A 17,964-nucleotide genomic window follows, 5' to 3' on the forward strand; every position below is an offset into this window, starting at 1 on the left:
TGTATATAGTATGGTATTGTAACTGACCCTGTATATAGTATGGTATTGTAACTGACCCTGTATATAGTATGGTATTGTAACTGACCCTGTATATAGTATGGTATTAACTGACCCTGTATATAGTATGGTATTAACTGACCCTGTATATAGTATGGTATCGTAACTAACCCTGTATATCGTATGGTATTAACTAACCCTGTATATCGTATGGTATTAACTGACCCTGTATATAGTATGGTATTGTAACTGACCCTGTATATAGTATGGTACTGAACTGAGCCTGTATATAGTATGGTACTGAACTGAGCCTGTATATAGTATGGTATTAACTGAGCCTGTATATAGTATGGTATTAACTGACCCTGTATATAGTATGGTATTAACTGACCCTGTATATAGTATGGTACTGAACTGACCCTGTATATAGTATGGTACTGAACTGAGCCTGTATATAGTATGGTATTGAACTGACCCTGTATATAGTATGGTATTAACTGACCCTGTATATAGTATGGTATTAACTGACCCTGTATATAGTATGGTATTAACTGAGCCTGTATATAATATGGTATTGAACTGACCCTGTATATAGTATGGTATTGTAACTGACCCTGTATATAGTATGGTATTGTAACTGACCCTGTATATAGTATGGTATTGTAACTGACCCTGTATATAGTATGGTATTAACTGAGCCTGTATATAGTATGGTATTAACTGACCCTGTATATAGTATGGTATTAACTGACCCTGTATATAGTATGGTATTGTAACTGACCCTGTATATAGTATGGTATTAACTGAGCCTGTATATAGTATGGTATTAACTGAGCCTGTATATAGTATGGTATTAACTGACCCTGTATATAGTATGGTATTAACTGACCCTGTATATAGTATGGTATTCACTGACCCTGTATATAGTATGGTATTGTAACTGACCCTGTATATAGTATGGTACTGAACTGACACTGTATATAGTATGGTACTGAACTGAGCCTGTATATAGTATGGTACTGAACTGACCCTGTATATAGTATGGTATTGTAACTGACCCTGTATATAGTATGGTATTAACTGACCCTGTATATAGTATGGTATTGTAACTGACCCTGTATATAGTATGGTATTGTAACTGACCCTGTATATAGTATGGTATTGTAACTGACCCTGTATATAGTATGGTATTGTAACTGACCCTGTATATAGTATGGTATTGTAACTGACCCTGTATATAGTATGGTATTGTAACTGACCCTGTATATAGTATGGTATTGTAACTGACCCTGTATATAGTATGGTATTAACTGACCCTGTATTTAGTATGGTATTGAACTGACCCTGTATATAGTATGGTATTGAACTGACCCTGTATATAGTATGGTACTGAACTGAGCCTGTATATAGTATGGTATTAACTGAGCCTGTATATAGTATGGTATTAACTGAGCCTGTATATAGTATGGTATTAACTGAGCCTGTATATAGTATGGTATTGAACTGACCCTGTATATAGTATGGTATTGTAACTGACCCTGTATATAGTATGGTATTAACTGACCCTGTATATAGTATGGTAATGTAACTGACCCTGTATATAGTATGGTATTAACTGACCCTGTATATAGTATGGTATTAACTGACCCTGTATATAGTATGGTATTGTAACTGACCCTGTATATAGTATGGTATTAACTGACCCTGTATATTGTATGGTATTAACTGACCCTGTATATAGTATGGTATTGTAACTGACCCTGTATATAGTATGGTACTGAACTGAGCCTGTATATAGTATGGTACTGAACTGAGCCTGTATATAGTATGGTATTAACTGAGCCTGTATATAGTATGGTATTGTAACTGACCCTGTATATTGTATGGTATTGTAACTGACCCTGTATATAGTATGGTATTAACAGACCCTGTATATAGTATGGTATTAACTGACCCTGTATATAGTATGGTATTAACTGAGCCTGTATATAGTATGGTATTGTAACTGACCCTGTATATAGTATGGTATTGTAACTGACCCTGTATATAGTATGGTATTAACTGACCCTGTATATAGTATGGTATTGTAACTGACCCTGTATATAGTATGGTATTAACTGAGCCTGTATATAGTATGGTATTAACTGAGCCTGTATATAGTATGGTATTAACTGACCCTGTATATAGTATGGTATTAACTGACCCTGTATTTAGTATGGTATTAACTGACCCTGTATATAGTATGGTATTGTAACTGACCCTGTATATAGTATGGTATTGTAACTGACCCTGTATATAGTATGGTATTGTAACTGACCCTGTATATAGTATGGTATTGTAACTGACCCTGTATATAGTATGGTATTAACTGACCCTGTATATAGTATGGTATTGTAACTGACCCTGTATATAGTATGGTATTAACTGACCCTGTATATAGTATGGTATTGTAACTGACCCTGTATATAGTATGGTATTAACTGACCCTGTATATAGTATGGTATTAACTGACCCTGTATATAGTATGGTATCGTAACTAACCCTGTATATCGTATGGTATTAACTGACCCTGTATATAGTATGGTATTGTAACTGACCCTGTATATAGTATGGTACTGAACTGAGCCTGTATATAGTATGGTACTGAACTGAGCCTGTATATAGTATGGTATTAACTGAGCCTGTATATAGTATGGTATTAACTGACCCTGTATATAGTATGGTATTAACTGACCCTGTATATAGTATGGTATTGAACTGACCCTGTATATAGTATGGTACTGAACTGACCCTGTATATAGTATGGTACTGAACTGAGCCTGTATATAGTATGGTACTGAACTGACCCTGTATATAGTATGGTATTAACTGACCCTGTATATAGTATGGTATTAACTGACCCTGTATATAGTATGGTATTAACTGAGCCTGTATATAATATGGTATTGAACTGACCCTGTATATAGTATGGTATTGTAACTGACCCTGTATAGTATGGTATTGTAACTGACCCTGTATATAGTATGGTATTGTAACTGACCCTGTATATAGTATGGTATTAACTGACCCTGTATATAGTATGGTATTGTAACTGACCCTGTATATAGTATGGTATTAACTGAGCCTGTATATAGTATGGTATTAACTGAGCCTGTATATAGTATGGTATTAACTGACCCTGTATATAGTATGGTATTAACTGACCCTGTATATAGTATGGTATTCACTGACCCTGTATATAGTATGATATTGTAACTGACCCTGTATATAGTATGGTACTGAACTGACACTGTATATAGTATGGTACTGAACTGAGCCTGTATATAGTATGGTACTGAACTGACCCTGTATATAGTATGGTATTGTAACTGACCCTGTATATAGTATGGTATTAACTGACCCTGTATATAGTATGGTATTAACTGACCCTGTATATAGTATGGTATTGTAACTGACCCTGTATATAGTATGGTATTGTAACTGACCCTGTATATAGTATGGTATTGTAACTGACCCTGTATATAGTATGGTATTGTAACTGACCCTGTATATAGTATGGTATTAACTGACCCTGTATATAGTATGGTATTGTAACTGGCCCTGTATATAGTATGGTATTGAACTGACCCTGTATATAGTATGGTATTGAACTGACCCTGTATATAGTATGGTACTGAACTGACCCTGTATATAGTATGGTACTGAACTGAGCCTGTATATAGTATGGTATTAACTGACCCTGTATATAGTATGGTATTAACTGACCCTGTATATAGTATGGTATTAACTGAGCCTGTATATAATATGGTATTGAACTGACCCTGTATATAGTATGGTATTGTAACTGACCCTGTATATAGTATGGTATTGTAACTGACCCTGTATATAGTATGGTATTGTAACTGACCCTGTATATAGTATGGTATTAACTGACCCTGTATATAGTATGGTATTGTAACTGACCCTGTATATAGTATGGTATTACTGACCCTGTACATAGTATGGTATTAACTGACCCTGTATATAGTATGGTATTGTAACTGACCCTGTATATAGTATGGTATTGTAACTGACCCTGTATATATATGGTATTAACTGACCCTGTATATAGTATGGTATTGAACTGACCCTGTATAAAGTATGGTATTGAACTGACCCTGTATATAGTATGGTACTGAACTGAGCCTGTATATAGTATGGTACTGAACTGAGCCTGTATATAGTATGGTATTAACTGAGCCTGTATATAGTATGGTATTGTAACTGACCCTGTATATTGTATGGTATTGAACTGAGCCTGTATATAGTATGGTATTAACTGACCCTGTATATAGTATGGTATTAACTGACCCTGTATATAGTATGGTATTAACTGAGCCTGTATATAGTATGGTATTAACTGACCCTGTATATAGTATGGTATTAACTGACCCTGTATATAGTATGGTATTAACTGACCCTGTATATAGTATGGTATTCACTGACCCTGTATATAGTATGATATTGTAACTGACCCTGTATATAGTATTGTACTGAACTGACACTGTATATAGTATGGTACTGAACTGAGCCTGTATATAGTATGGTACTGAACTGACCCTGTATATAGTATGGTATTGTAACTGACCCTGTATATAGTATGGTATTAACTGACCCTGTATATAGTATGGTATTGTAACTGACCCTGTATATAGTATGGTATTGTAACTGACCCTGTATATAGTATGGTATTGTAACTGACCCTGTATATAGTATGGTATTGTAACTGACCCTGTATATAGTATGGTATTGTAACTGACCCTGTATATAGTATGGTATTGTAACTGACCCTGTATATAGTATGGTATTGTAACTGACCCTGTATATAGTATGGTATTGTAACTGACCCTGTATATAGTATGGTATTAACTGACCCTGTATTTAGTATGGTATTGAACTGACCCTGTATATAGTATGGTATTGAACTGAGCCTGTATATAGTATGGTACTGAACTGAGCCTGTATATAGTATGGTATTAACTGAGCCTGTATATAGTATGGTATTAACTGAGCCTGTATATAGTATGGTATTAACTGAGCCTGTATATAGTATGGTATTGAACTGACCCTGTATATAGTATGGTATTGTAACTGACCCTGTATATAGTATGGTATTAACTGACCCTGTATATAGTATGGTATTGTAACTGACCCTGTATATAGTATGGTATTAACTGACCCTGTATATAGTATGGTATTAACTGACCCTGTATATAGTATGGTATCGTAACTAACCCTGTATATCGTATGGTATTAACTGACCCTGTATATAGTATGGTATTGTAACTGACCCTGTATATAGTATGGTACTGAACTGAGCCTGTATATAGTATGGTACTGAACTGAGCCTGTATATAGTATGGTATTAACTGAGCCTGTATATAGTATGGTATTGTAACTGACCCTGTATATTGTATGGTATTGTAACTGACCCTGTATATAGTATGGTATTAACAGACCCTGTATATAGTATGGTATTAACTGACCCTGTATATAGTATGGTATTAACTGAGCCTGTATATAGTATGGTATTGTAACTGACCCTGTATATAGTATGGTATTGTAACTGACCCTGTATATAGTATGGTATTAACTGACCCTGTATATAGTATGGTATTGTAACTGACCCTGTATATAGTATGGTATTAACTGAGCCTGTATATAGTATGGTATTAACTGAGCCTGTATATAGTATGGTATTAACTGACCCTGTATATAGTATGGTATTAACTGACCCTGTATATAGTATGGTATTCACTGACCCTGTATATAGTATGATATTGTAACTGACCCTGTATATAGTATGGTACTGAACTGACACTGTATATAGTATGGTACTGAACTGAGCCTGTATATAGTATGGTACTGAACTGACCCTGTATATAGTATGGTATTGTAACTGACCCTGTATATAGTATGGTATTAACTGACCCTGTATATAGTATGGTATTGTAACTGACCCTGTATATAGTATGGTATTGTAACTGACCCTGTATATAGTATGGTATTGTAACTGACCCTGTATATAGTATGGTATTGTAACTGACCCTGTATATAGTATGGTATTGTAACTGACCCTGTATATAGTATGGTATTAACTGACCCTGTATATAGTATGGTATTGTAACTGACCCTGTATATAGTATGGTATTAACTGACCCTGTATATAGTATGGTATTGTAACTGACCCTGTATATAGTATGGTATTAACTGACCCTGTATATAGTATGGTATTAACTGACCCTGTATATAGTATGGTATCGTAACTAACCCTGTATATCGTATGGTATTAACTGACCCTGTATATAGTATGGTATTGTAACTGACCCTGTATATAGTATGGTACTGAACTGAGCCTGTATATAGTATGGTACTGAACTGAGCCTGTATATAGTATGGTATTAACTGAGCCTGTATATAGTATGGTATTGTAACTGACCCTGTATATTGTATGGTATTGTAACTGACCCTGTATATAGTATGGTATTAACAGACCCTGTATATAGTATGGTATTAACTGACCCTGTATATAGTATGGTATTAACTGAGCCTGTATATAGTATGGTATTGTAACTGACCCTGTATATAGTATGGTATTGTAACTGACCCTGTATATAGTATGGTATTAACTGACCCTGTATATAGTATGGTATTGTAACTGACCCTGTATATAGTATGGTATTAACTGAGCCTGTATATAGTATGGTATTAACTGACCCTGTATATAGTATGGTATTAACTGAGCCTGTATATAGTATGGTATTAACTGAGCCTGTATATAGTATGGTATTAACTGAGCCTGTATATAGTATGGTATTAACTGACCCTGTATATAGTATGGTATTCACTGACCCTGTATATAGTATGGTATTCACTGACCCTGTATATAGTATTGTACTGAACTGACACTGTATATAGTATGGTACTGAACTGAGCCTGTATATAGTATGGTACTGAACTGACCCTGTATATAGTATGGTCTTAACTGACCCTGTATATAGTATGGTATTCACTGACCCTGTATATAGTATGATATTGTAACTGACCCTGTATATAGTATGGTACTGAACTGACACTGTATATAGTATGGTACTGAACTGAGCCTGTATATAGTATGGTATTAACTGACCCTGTATATAGTATGGTATTAACTGACCCTGTATATAGTATGGTATTAACTGACCCTGTATATAGTATGGTATTCACTGAACCTGTATATAGTATGGTATTCACTGACCCTGTATATAGTATTGTACTGAACTGACACTGTATATAGTATGGTACTGAACTGAGCCTGTATATAGTATGGTACTGAACTGACCCTGTATATAGTATGGTATTAACTGACCCTGTATATAGTATGGTATTCACTGACCCTGTATATAGTATGATATTGTAACTGACCCTGTATATAGTATGGTACTGAACTGACACTGTATATAGTATGGTACTGAACTGAGCCTGTATATAGTATGGTATTAACTGACCCTGTATATAGTATGGTATTAACTGACCCTGTATATAGTATGGTATTAACTGAGCCTGTATATAATATGGTATTGAACTGACCCTGTATATAGTATGGTATTGTAACTGACCCTGTATATAGTATGGTATTGTAACTGACCCTGTATATAGTATGGTATTGTAACTGACCCTGTATATAGTATGGTATTGTAACTGACCCTGTATATAGTATGGTATTGTAACTGACCCTGTATATAGTATGGTATTAACTGACCCTGTATATAGTATGGTATTAACTGACCCTGTATATAGTATGGTATTGTAACTGACCCTGTATATAGTATGGTATTGTAACTGACCCTGTATATATATGGTATTAACTGACCCTGTATATAGTATGGTATTAACTGACCCTGTATATAGTATGGTATTAACTGACCCTGTATATAGTATGGTATTAACTGACGCTGTATATAGTATGGTATTGTAACTGACCCTGTATATAGTATGGTATTAACTGACCCTGTATATAGTATGTTATTAACTGACCCTGTATATAGTATGGTACTGTAACTGACCCTGTATATAGTATGGTATTGAACTGACCCTGTATAAAGTATGGTATTGAACTGACCCTGTATATAGTATGGTACTGAACTGAGCCTGTATATAGTATGGTACTGAACTGAGCCTGTATATAGTATGGTATTAACTGAGCCTGTATATAGTATGGTATTGTAACTGACCCTGTATATTGTATGGTATTGAACTGAGCCTGTATATAGTATGGTATTAACTGACCCTGTATATAGTATGGTATTAACTGACCCTGTATATAGTATGGTATTAACTGAGCCTGTATATAGTATGGTATTAACTGACCCTGTATATAGTATGGTATTAACTGACCCTGTATATAGTATGGTATTAACTGACCCTGTATATAGTATGGTATTCACTGACCCTGTATATAGTATGATATCGTAACTGACCCTGTATATAGTATTGTACTGAACTGACACTGTATATAGTATGGTACTGAACTAAGCCTGTATATAGTATGGTACTGAACTGACCCTGTATATAGTATGGTATTGTAACTGACCCTGTATATAGTATGGTATTAACTGACCCTGTATATAGTATGGTATTAACTGACCCTGTATATAGTATGGTATTGTAACTGACCCTGTATATAGTATGGTATTGTAACTGACCCTGTATATAGTATGGTATTGTAACTGACCCTGTATATAGTATGGTATTGTAACTGACCCTGTATATAGTATGGTATTGTAACTGACCCTGTATATAGTATGGTATTGTAACTGACCCTGTATATAGTATGGTATTGTAACTGACCCTGTATATAGTATGGTATTAACTGACCCTGTATTTAGTATGGTATTGAACTGACCCTGTATATAGTATGGTATTGAACTGACCCTGTATATAGTATGGTACTGAACTGAGCCTGTATATAGTATGGTATTAACTGAGCCTGTATATAGTATGGTATTAACTGAGCCTGTATATAGTATGGTATTAACTGAGCCTGTATATAGTATGGTATTGAACTGACCCTGTATATAGTATGGTATTGTAACTGACCCTGTATATAGTATGGTATTAACTGACCCTGTATATAGTATGGTATTGTAACTGACCCTGTATATAGTATGGTATTAACTGACCCTGTATATAGTATGGTATTAACTGACCCTGTATATAGTATGGTATTGTAACTAACCCTGTATATAGTATGGTATTAACTGACCCTGTATATAGTATGGTATTAACTGACCCTGTATATAGTATGGTATTAACTGACCCTGTATATAGTATGGTATTGTAACTGACCCTGTATATAGTATGGTACTGAACTGAGCCTGTATATAGTATGGTACTGAACTGAGCCTGTATATAGTATGGTATTAACTGAGCCTGTATATAGTATGGTATTGTAACTGACCCTGTATATTGTATGGTATTGTAACTGACCCTGTATATAGTATGGTATTGTAACTGAGCCTGTATATAGTATGGTACTGAACTGAGCCTGTATATAGTATGGTATTAACTGAGCCTGTATATAGTATGGTATTGTAACTGACCCTGTATATTGTATGGTATTGTAACTGACCCTGTATATTGTATGGTATTGAACTGAGCCTGTATATAGTATGGTATTAACTGACCCTGTATATAGTATGGTATTAACTGACCCTGTATATAGTATGGTATTAACTGAGCCTGTATATAGTATGGTATTAACTGACCCTGTATATAGTATGGTATTAACTGACCCTGTATATAGTATGGTATTAACTGACCCTGTATATAGTATGGTATTCACTGACCCTGTATATAGTATGATATTGTAACTGACCCTGTATATAGTATTGTACTGAACTGACACTGTATATAGTATGGTACTGAACTGAGCCTGTATATAGTATGGTACTGAACTGACCCTGTATATAGTATGGTATTGTAACTGACCCTGTATATAGTATGGTATTAACTGACCCTGTATATAGTATGGTATTGTAACTGACCCTGTATATAGTATGGTATTAACTGACCCTGTATATAGTATGGTATTGTAACTGACCCTGTATATAGTATGGTATTAACTGACCCTGTATATAGTATGGTATTAACTGACCCTGTATATAGTATGGTATCGTAACTAACCCTGTATATCGTATGGTATTAACTGACCCTGTATATAGTATGGTATTGTAACTGACCCTGTATATAGTATGGTACTGAACTGAGCCTGTATATAGTATGGTACTGAACTGAGCCTGTATATAGTATGGTATTAACTGAGCCTGTATATAGTATGGTATTGTAACTGACCCTGTATATTGTATGGTATTGTAACTGACCCTGTATATAGTATGGTATTAACAGACCCTGTATATAGTATGGTATTAACTGACCCTGTATATAGTATGGTATTAACTGAGCCTGTATATAGTATGGTATTGTAACTGACCCTGTATATAGTATGGTATTGTAACTGACCCTGTATATAGTATGGTATTAACTGACCCTGTATATAGTATGGTATTGTAACTGACCCTGTATATAGTATGGTATTAACTGAGCCTGTATATAGTATGGTATTAACTGACCCTGTATATAGTATGGTATTAACTGAGCCTGTATATAGTATGGTATTAACTGAGCCTGTATATAGTATGGTATTAACTGAGCCTGTATATAGTATGGTATTAACTGACCCTGTATATAGTATGGTATTCACTGACCCTGTATATAGTATGGTATTCACTGACCCTGTATATAGTATTGTACTGAACTGACACTGTATATAGTATGGTACTGAACTGAGCCTGTATATAGTATGGTACTGAACTGACCCTGTATATAGTATGGTATTAACTGACCCTGTATATAGTATGGTATTCACTGACCCTGTATATAGTATGATATTGTAACTGACCCTGTATATAGTATGGTACTGAACTGACACTGTATATAGTATGGTACTGAACTGAGCCTGTATATAGTATGGTATTAACTGACCCTGTATATAGTATGGTATTAACTGACCCTGTATATAGTATGGTATTAACTGACCCTGTATATAGTATGGTATTCACTGACCCTGTATATAGTATGGTATTCACTGACCCTGTATATAGTATTGTACTGAACTGACACTGTATATAGTATGGTACTGAACTGAGCCTGTATATAGTATGGTACTGAACTGACCCTGTATATAGTATGGTATTAACTGACCCTGTATATAGTATGGTATTCACTGACCCTGTATATAGTATGATATTGTAACTGACCCTGTATATAGTATGGTACTGAACTGACACTGTATATAGTATGGTACTGAACTGAGCCTGTATATAGTATGGTATTAACTGACCCTGTATATAGTATGGTATTAACTGACCCTGTATATAGTATGGTATTAACTGAGCCTGTATATAATATGGTATTGAACTGACCCTGTATATAGTATGGTATTGTAACTGACCCTGTATATAGTATGGTATTGTAACTGACCCTGTATATAGTATGGTATTGTAACTGACCCTGTATATAGTATGGTATTGTAACTGACCCTGTATATAGTATGGTATTGTAACTGACCCTGTATATAGTATGGTATTAACTGACCCTGTATATAGTATGGTATTAACTGACCCTGTATATAGTATGGTATTGTAACTGACCCTGTATATAGTATGGTATTAACTGACCCTGTATATAGTATGGTATTAACTGACCCTGTATATAGTATGGTATCGTAACTAACCCTGTATATCGTATGGTATTAACTGACCCTGTATATAGTATGGTATTGTAACTGACCCTGTATATAGTATGGTACTGAACTGAGCCTGTATATAGTATGGTACTGAACTGAGCCTGTATATAGTATGGTATTAACTGAGCCTGTATATAGTATGGTATTGTAACTGACCCTGTATATTGTATGGTATTGTAACTGACCCTGTATATAGTATGGTATTAACAGACCCTGTATATAGTATGGTATTAACTGACCCTGTATATAGTATGGTATTAACTGAGCCTGTATATAGTATGGTATTGTAACTGACCCTGTATATAGTATGGTATTGTAACTGACCCTGTATATAGTATGGTATTAACTGACCCTGTATATAGTATGGTATTGTAACTGACCCTGTATATAGTATGGTATTAACTGAGCCTGTATATAGTATGGTATTAACTGACCCTGTATATAGTATGGTATTAACTGAGCCTGTATATAGTATGGTATTAACTGAGCCTGTATATAGTATGGTATTAACTGAGCCTGTATATAGTATGGTATTAACTGACCCTGTATATAGTATGGTATTCACTGACCCTGTATATAGTATGGTATTCACTGACCCTGTATATAGTATTGTACTGAACTGACACTGTATATAGTATGGTACTGAACTGAGCCTGTATATAGTATGGTACTGAACTGACCCTGTATATAGTATGGTATTAACTGACCCTGTATATAGTATGGTATTCACTGACCCTGTATATAGTATGATATTGTAACTGACCCTGTATATAGTATGGTACTGAACTGACACTGTATATAGTATGGTACTGAACTGAGCCTGTATATAGTATGGTATTAACTGACCCTGTATATAGTATGGTATTAACTGACCCTGTATATAGTATGGTATTAACTGACCCTGTATATAGTATGGTATTCACTGACCCTGTATATAGTATGGTATTCACTGACCCTGTATATAGTATTGTACTGAACTGACACTGTATATAGTATGGTACTGAACTGAGCCTGTATATAGTATGGTACTGAACTGACCCTGTATATAGTATGGTATTAACTGACCCTGTATATAGTATGGTATTCACTGACCCTGTATATAGTATGATATTGTAACTGACCCTGTATATAGTATGGTACTGAACTGACACTGTATATAGTATGGTACTGAACTGAGCCTGTATATAGTATGGTATTAACTGACCCTGTATATAGTATGGTATTAACTGACCCTGTATATAGTATGGTATTAACTGAGCCTGTATATAATATGGTATTGAACTGACCCTGTATATAGTATGGTATTGTAACTGACCCTGTATATAGTATGGTATTGTAACTGACCCTGTATATAGTATGGTATTGTAACTGACCCTGTATATAGTATGGTATTGTAACTGACCCTGTATATAGTATGGTATTGTAACTGACCCTGTATATAGTATGGTATTAACTGACCCTGTATATAGTATGGTATTAACTGACCCTGTATATAGTATGGTATTGTAACTGACCCTGTATATAGTATGGTATTGTAACTGACCCTGTATATATATGGTATTAACTGACCCTGTATATAGTATGGTATTAACTGACCCTGTATATAGTATGGTATTAACTGACCCTGTATATAGTATGGTATTAACTGACGCTGTATATAGTATGGTATTGTAACTGACCCTGTATATAGTATGGTATTAACTGACCCTGTATATAGTATGTTATTAACTGACCCTGTATATAGTATGGTATTGTAACTGACCCTGTATATAGTATGGTATTGAACTGACCCTGTATAAAGTATGGTATTGAACTGACCCTGTATATAGTATGGTACTGAACTGAGCCTGTATATAGTATGGTACTGAACTGAGCCTGTATATAGTATGGTATTAACTGAGCCTGTATATAGTATGGTATTGTAACTGACCCTGTATATTGTATGGTATTGAACTGAGCCTGTATATAGTATGGTATTAACTGACCCTGTATATAGTATGGTATTAACTGACCCTGTATATAGTATGGTATTAACTGAGCCTGTATATAGTATGGTATTAACTGACCCTGTATATAGTATGGTATTAACTGACCCTGTATATAGTATGGTATTAACTGACCCTGTATATAGTATGGTATTCACTGACCCTGTATATAGTATGATATCGTAACTGACCCTGTATATAGTATTGTACTGAACTGACACTGTATATAGTATGGTACTGAACTGAGCCTGTATATAGTATGGTACTGAACTGACCCTGTATATAGTATGGTATTGTAACTGACCCTGTATATAGTATGGTATTAACTGACCCTGTATATAGTATGGTATTAACTGACCCTGTATATAGTATGGTATTGTAACTGACCCTGTATATAGTATGGTATTGTAACTGACCCTGTATATAGTATGGTATTGTAACTGACCCTGTATATAGTATGGTATTGTAACTGACCCTGTATATAGTATGGTATTGTAACTGACCCTGTATATAGTATGGTATTGTAACTGACCCTGTATATAGTATGGTATTGTAACTGACCCTGTATATAGTATGGTATTAACTGACCCTGTATTTAGTATGGTATTGAACTGACCCTGTATATAGTATGGTATTGAACTGACCCTGTATATAGTATGGTACTGAACTGAGCCTGTATAGTATGGTATTAACTGAGCCTGTATATAGTATGGTATTAACTGAGCCTGTATATAGTATGGTATTAACTGAGCCTGTATATAGTATGGTATTGAACTGACCCTGTATATAGTATGGTATTGTAACTGACCCTGTATATAGTATGGTATTAACTGACCCTGTATATAGTATGGTATTGTAACTGACCCTGTATATAGTATGGTATTAACTGACCCTGTATATAGTATGGTATTAACTGACCCTGTATATAGTATGGTATTGTAACTAACCCTGTATATAGTATGGTATTAACTGACCCTGTATATAGTATGGTATTAACTGACCCTGTATATAGTATGGTATTAACTGACCCTGTATATAGTATGGTATTGTAACTGACCCTGTATATAGTATGGTACTGAACTGAGCCTGTATATAGTATGGTACTGAACTGAGCCTGTATATAGTATGGTATTAACTGAGCCTGTATATAGTATGGTATTGTAACTGACCCTGTATATTGTATGGTATTGTAACTGACCCTGTATATAGTATGGTATTGTAACTGAGCCTGTATATAGTATGGTACTGAACTGAGCCTGTATATAGTATGGTATTAACTGAGCCTGTATATAGTATGGTATTGTAACTGACCCTGTATATTGTATGGTATTGTAACTGACCCTGTATATAGTATGGTATTGTAACTGACCCTGTATATAGTATGGTATTGTAACTGACCCTGTATATTGTATGGTATTGTAACTGACCCTGTATATAGTATGGTATTGTAACTGACCCTGTATATAGTATGGTATTAACTGACCCTGTATATAGTATGGTATTAACTGACCCTGTATATAGTATGGTATTAACTGAGCCTGTATATAGTATGGTATTAACTGAGCCTGTATATAGTATGGTATTAACTGAGCCTGTATATAGTATGGTATTAACTGACCCTGTATATAGTATGGTATTCACTGACCCTGTATATAGTATGGTATTCACTGACCCTGTATATAGTATTGTACTGAACTGACCCTGTATATAGTATGGTACTGAACTGACCCTGTATATAGTATGGTATTAACTGACCCTGTATATAGTATGGTATTGTAACTGACCCTGTATATAGTATGGTATTGTAACTGACCCTGTATATAGTATGGTATTGTAACTGACCCTGTATATAGTATGGTATTGTAACTGACCCTGTATATAGTATGGTATTGTAACTGACCCTGTATATAGTATGGTATTAACTGACCCTGTATTTAGTATGGTATTGAACTGACCCTGTATATAGTATGGTATTGAACTGACCCTGTATATAGTATGGTACTGAACTGAGCCTGTATATAGTATGGTATTAACTGAGCCTGTATATAGTATGGTATTAACTGAGCCTGTATATAGTATGGTATTAACTGAGCCTGTATATAGTATGGTATTGAACTGACCCTGTATATAGTATGGTATTGTAACTGACCCTGTATATAGTATGGTACTGAACTGAGCCTGTATATAGTATGGTATTAACTGAGCCTGTATATAGTATGGTATTAACTGAGCCTGTATATAGTATGGTATTAACTGAGCCTGTATATAGTATGGTATTAACTGACCCTGTATATAGTATGGTATTAACTGACCCTGTATATAGTATGGTATTGTAACTGACCCTGTATATAGTATGGTATTAACTGACCCTGTATATAGTATGGTATTAACTGACCCTGTATATAGTATGGTATTGTAACTAACCCTGTATATAGTATGGTATTAACTGACCCTGTAAATAGTATGGTATTGTAACTGACCCTGTATATAGTATGGTATTGTAACTGACCGTGTATATAGTATGGTATTAACTGACCCTGTATATAGTATGGTATTGTAACTGACCCTGTATATAGTATGGTATTGAACTGACCCTGTATATAGTATGGTATTGTAACTGACCCTGTATATAGTATGGTATTAACTGACCCTGTATATAGTATGGTATTAACTGACGCTGTATATAGTATGGTATTATAACTGACCCTGTATATAGTATGGTATTAACTGACCCTGTATATAGTATGGTACTGAACTGACCCTGTATATAGTATGGTATTAACTGACCCTGTATATAGTATGGTATTAACTGACCCTGTATATAGTATGGTATTAACTGACCCTGTATATAGTATGGTATTGTAACTGAACCTGTATATAGTATGGTATTAACTGACCCTGTATATAGTATGGTATTAACTGATGCTGTATATAGTATGGTATTAACTGACGCTGTATATAGTATGGTATTGTAACTGACCCTGTATATAGTATGGTATTAACTGACCCTGTATATAGTATGGTATTATAACTGACCCTGTATATAGTATGGTATTAACTGACGCTGTATATAGTGTACTTACTTACTTATTGTGTTCTTCATATTTCTCTGATGTGTTTTTTCTAGTATTACATTGTTATTGATTATTGCATTGTTGGGTTCTGAGTTGGCAAGAAAGGCATTTCACTGTACTTGTGCATGTGACATTAACTTGAAACTAACGAGTCATTGCTACCATTGACACTAATGAGGTACCAACACAGAACTAGAATAAAGTACAACGGGCTGAAACAATGAAGTCAATGATGCCATAACGGGTGTACTGGCAGCCATTTTGAGTGTACCCATAGCATTAAAGCAGCAGGAAGTAAAAGCAGGAAGTGTTGTTAGTTACCATCATGGTCTTGGAGTTTCCCCCCAGTGAGTCTTGCAGCAGGCGGGTGAGTTTGGAGTTCCTGTAGGGGACGTGGGTGCTCTTCCCGTCCACCAGAGCTGAGATGACGTTACCCAGTGTGGACAGAGACAGGTTGATCTTAGTGGCCTCTTTCAGCCGCTGGCCCGTCGCTCCCGTCTTCCCCTGACGCTCAGAACCCTAGGGGGGACAGGGTACAGTGTGGTGGGTTAACTGGTGTTTTTATGTTTTCTTCTGTTTACTATGTGGGGGGAGACAGAGACAGACAGACAGACAGACAGACAGACAGACAGACAGACAGACAGACAGACAGACAGACAGACAGACAGACAGACAGACAGACAGACAGACAGACAGACAGACAGAAAGACACAGACAGAAAGACAGAGACAGAGAGACACAGACAGACACAGAGAGACACAGACAGAGAGACACAGACAGAGAGACACAGACAGAGAGACACAGACAGAGAGACACAGACAGAGAGACACAGACAGACACAGACAGACACAGACAGACAGGCATAGAGAGACAGACACAGACAGGCAGAGAGAGACAGGCAGAGAGAGACAGACACAGACAGGCAGAGAGAGACAGGCAGAGAGAGACAGGCAGAGAGAGACAGACACAGACAGGCAGAGAGAGACAGACTGAGACAGACAGAGACAGACAGAGACAGACAGACAGAGAGGTGGTGGGGGTTAACTGGTGTTTTTATGTTTTCTGTCTGTTTGCTATGTGTGGG

The 17,964-nt window shown here is 35.4% G+C and overlaps 1 protein-coding gene across 6 annotated transcripts in view; it reads right to left on the bottom strand.

The window, feature by feature from the left end:
• The window catches only part of LOC115205681 (kinesin-like protein KIF3A), a 64,932-nt gene that overhangs the window by 43,216 nt on the left and 3,752 nt on the right, over window positions 1–17,964 (bottom strand). For all 6 annotated transcript variants that reach the window (XM_029771914.1, XM_029771913.1, XM_029771912.1 and 3 more), the window contains exon 7: window positions 17,202–17,399. In XM_029771914.1, the coding sequence (XP_029627774.1) occupies window positions 17,202–17,399 (198 nt within the window). The remainder of the gene's footprint in view (window positions 1–17,201; window positions 17,400–17,964) is intronic.

This window comes from Salmo trutta, chromosome 13, assembly GCF_901001165.1.
Source record: "Salmo trutta chromosome 13, fSalTru1.1, whole genome shotgun sequence".
Taxonomy (NCBI): domain Eukaryota; kingdom Metazoa; phylum Chordata; class Actinopteri; order Salmoniformes; family Salmonidae; genus Salmo; species Salmo trutta.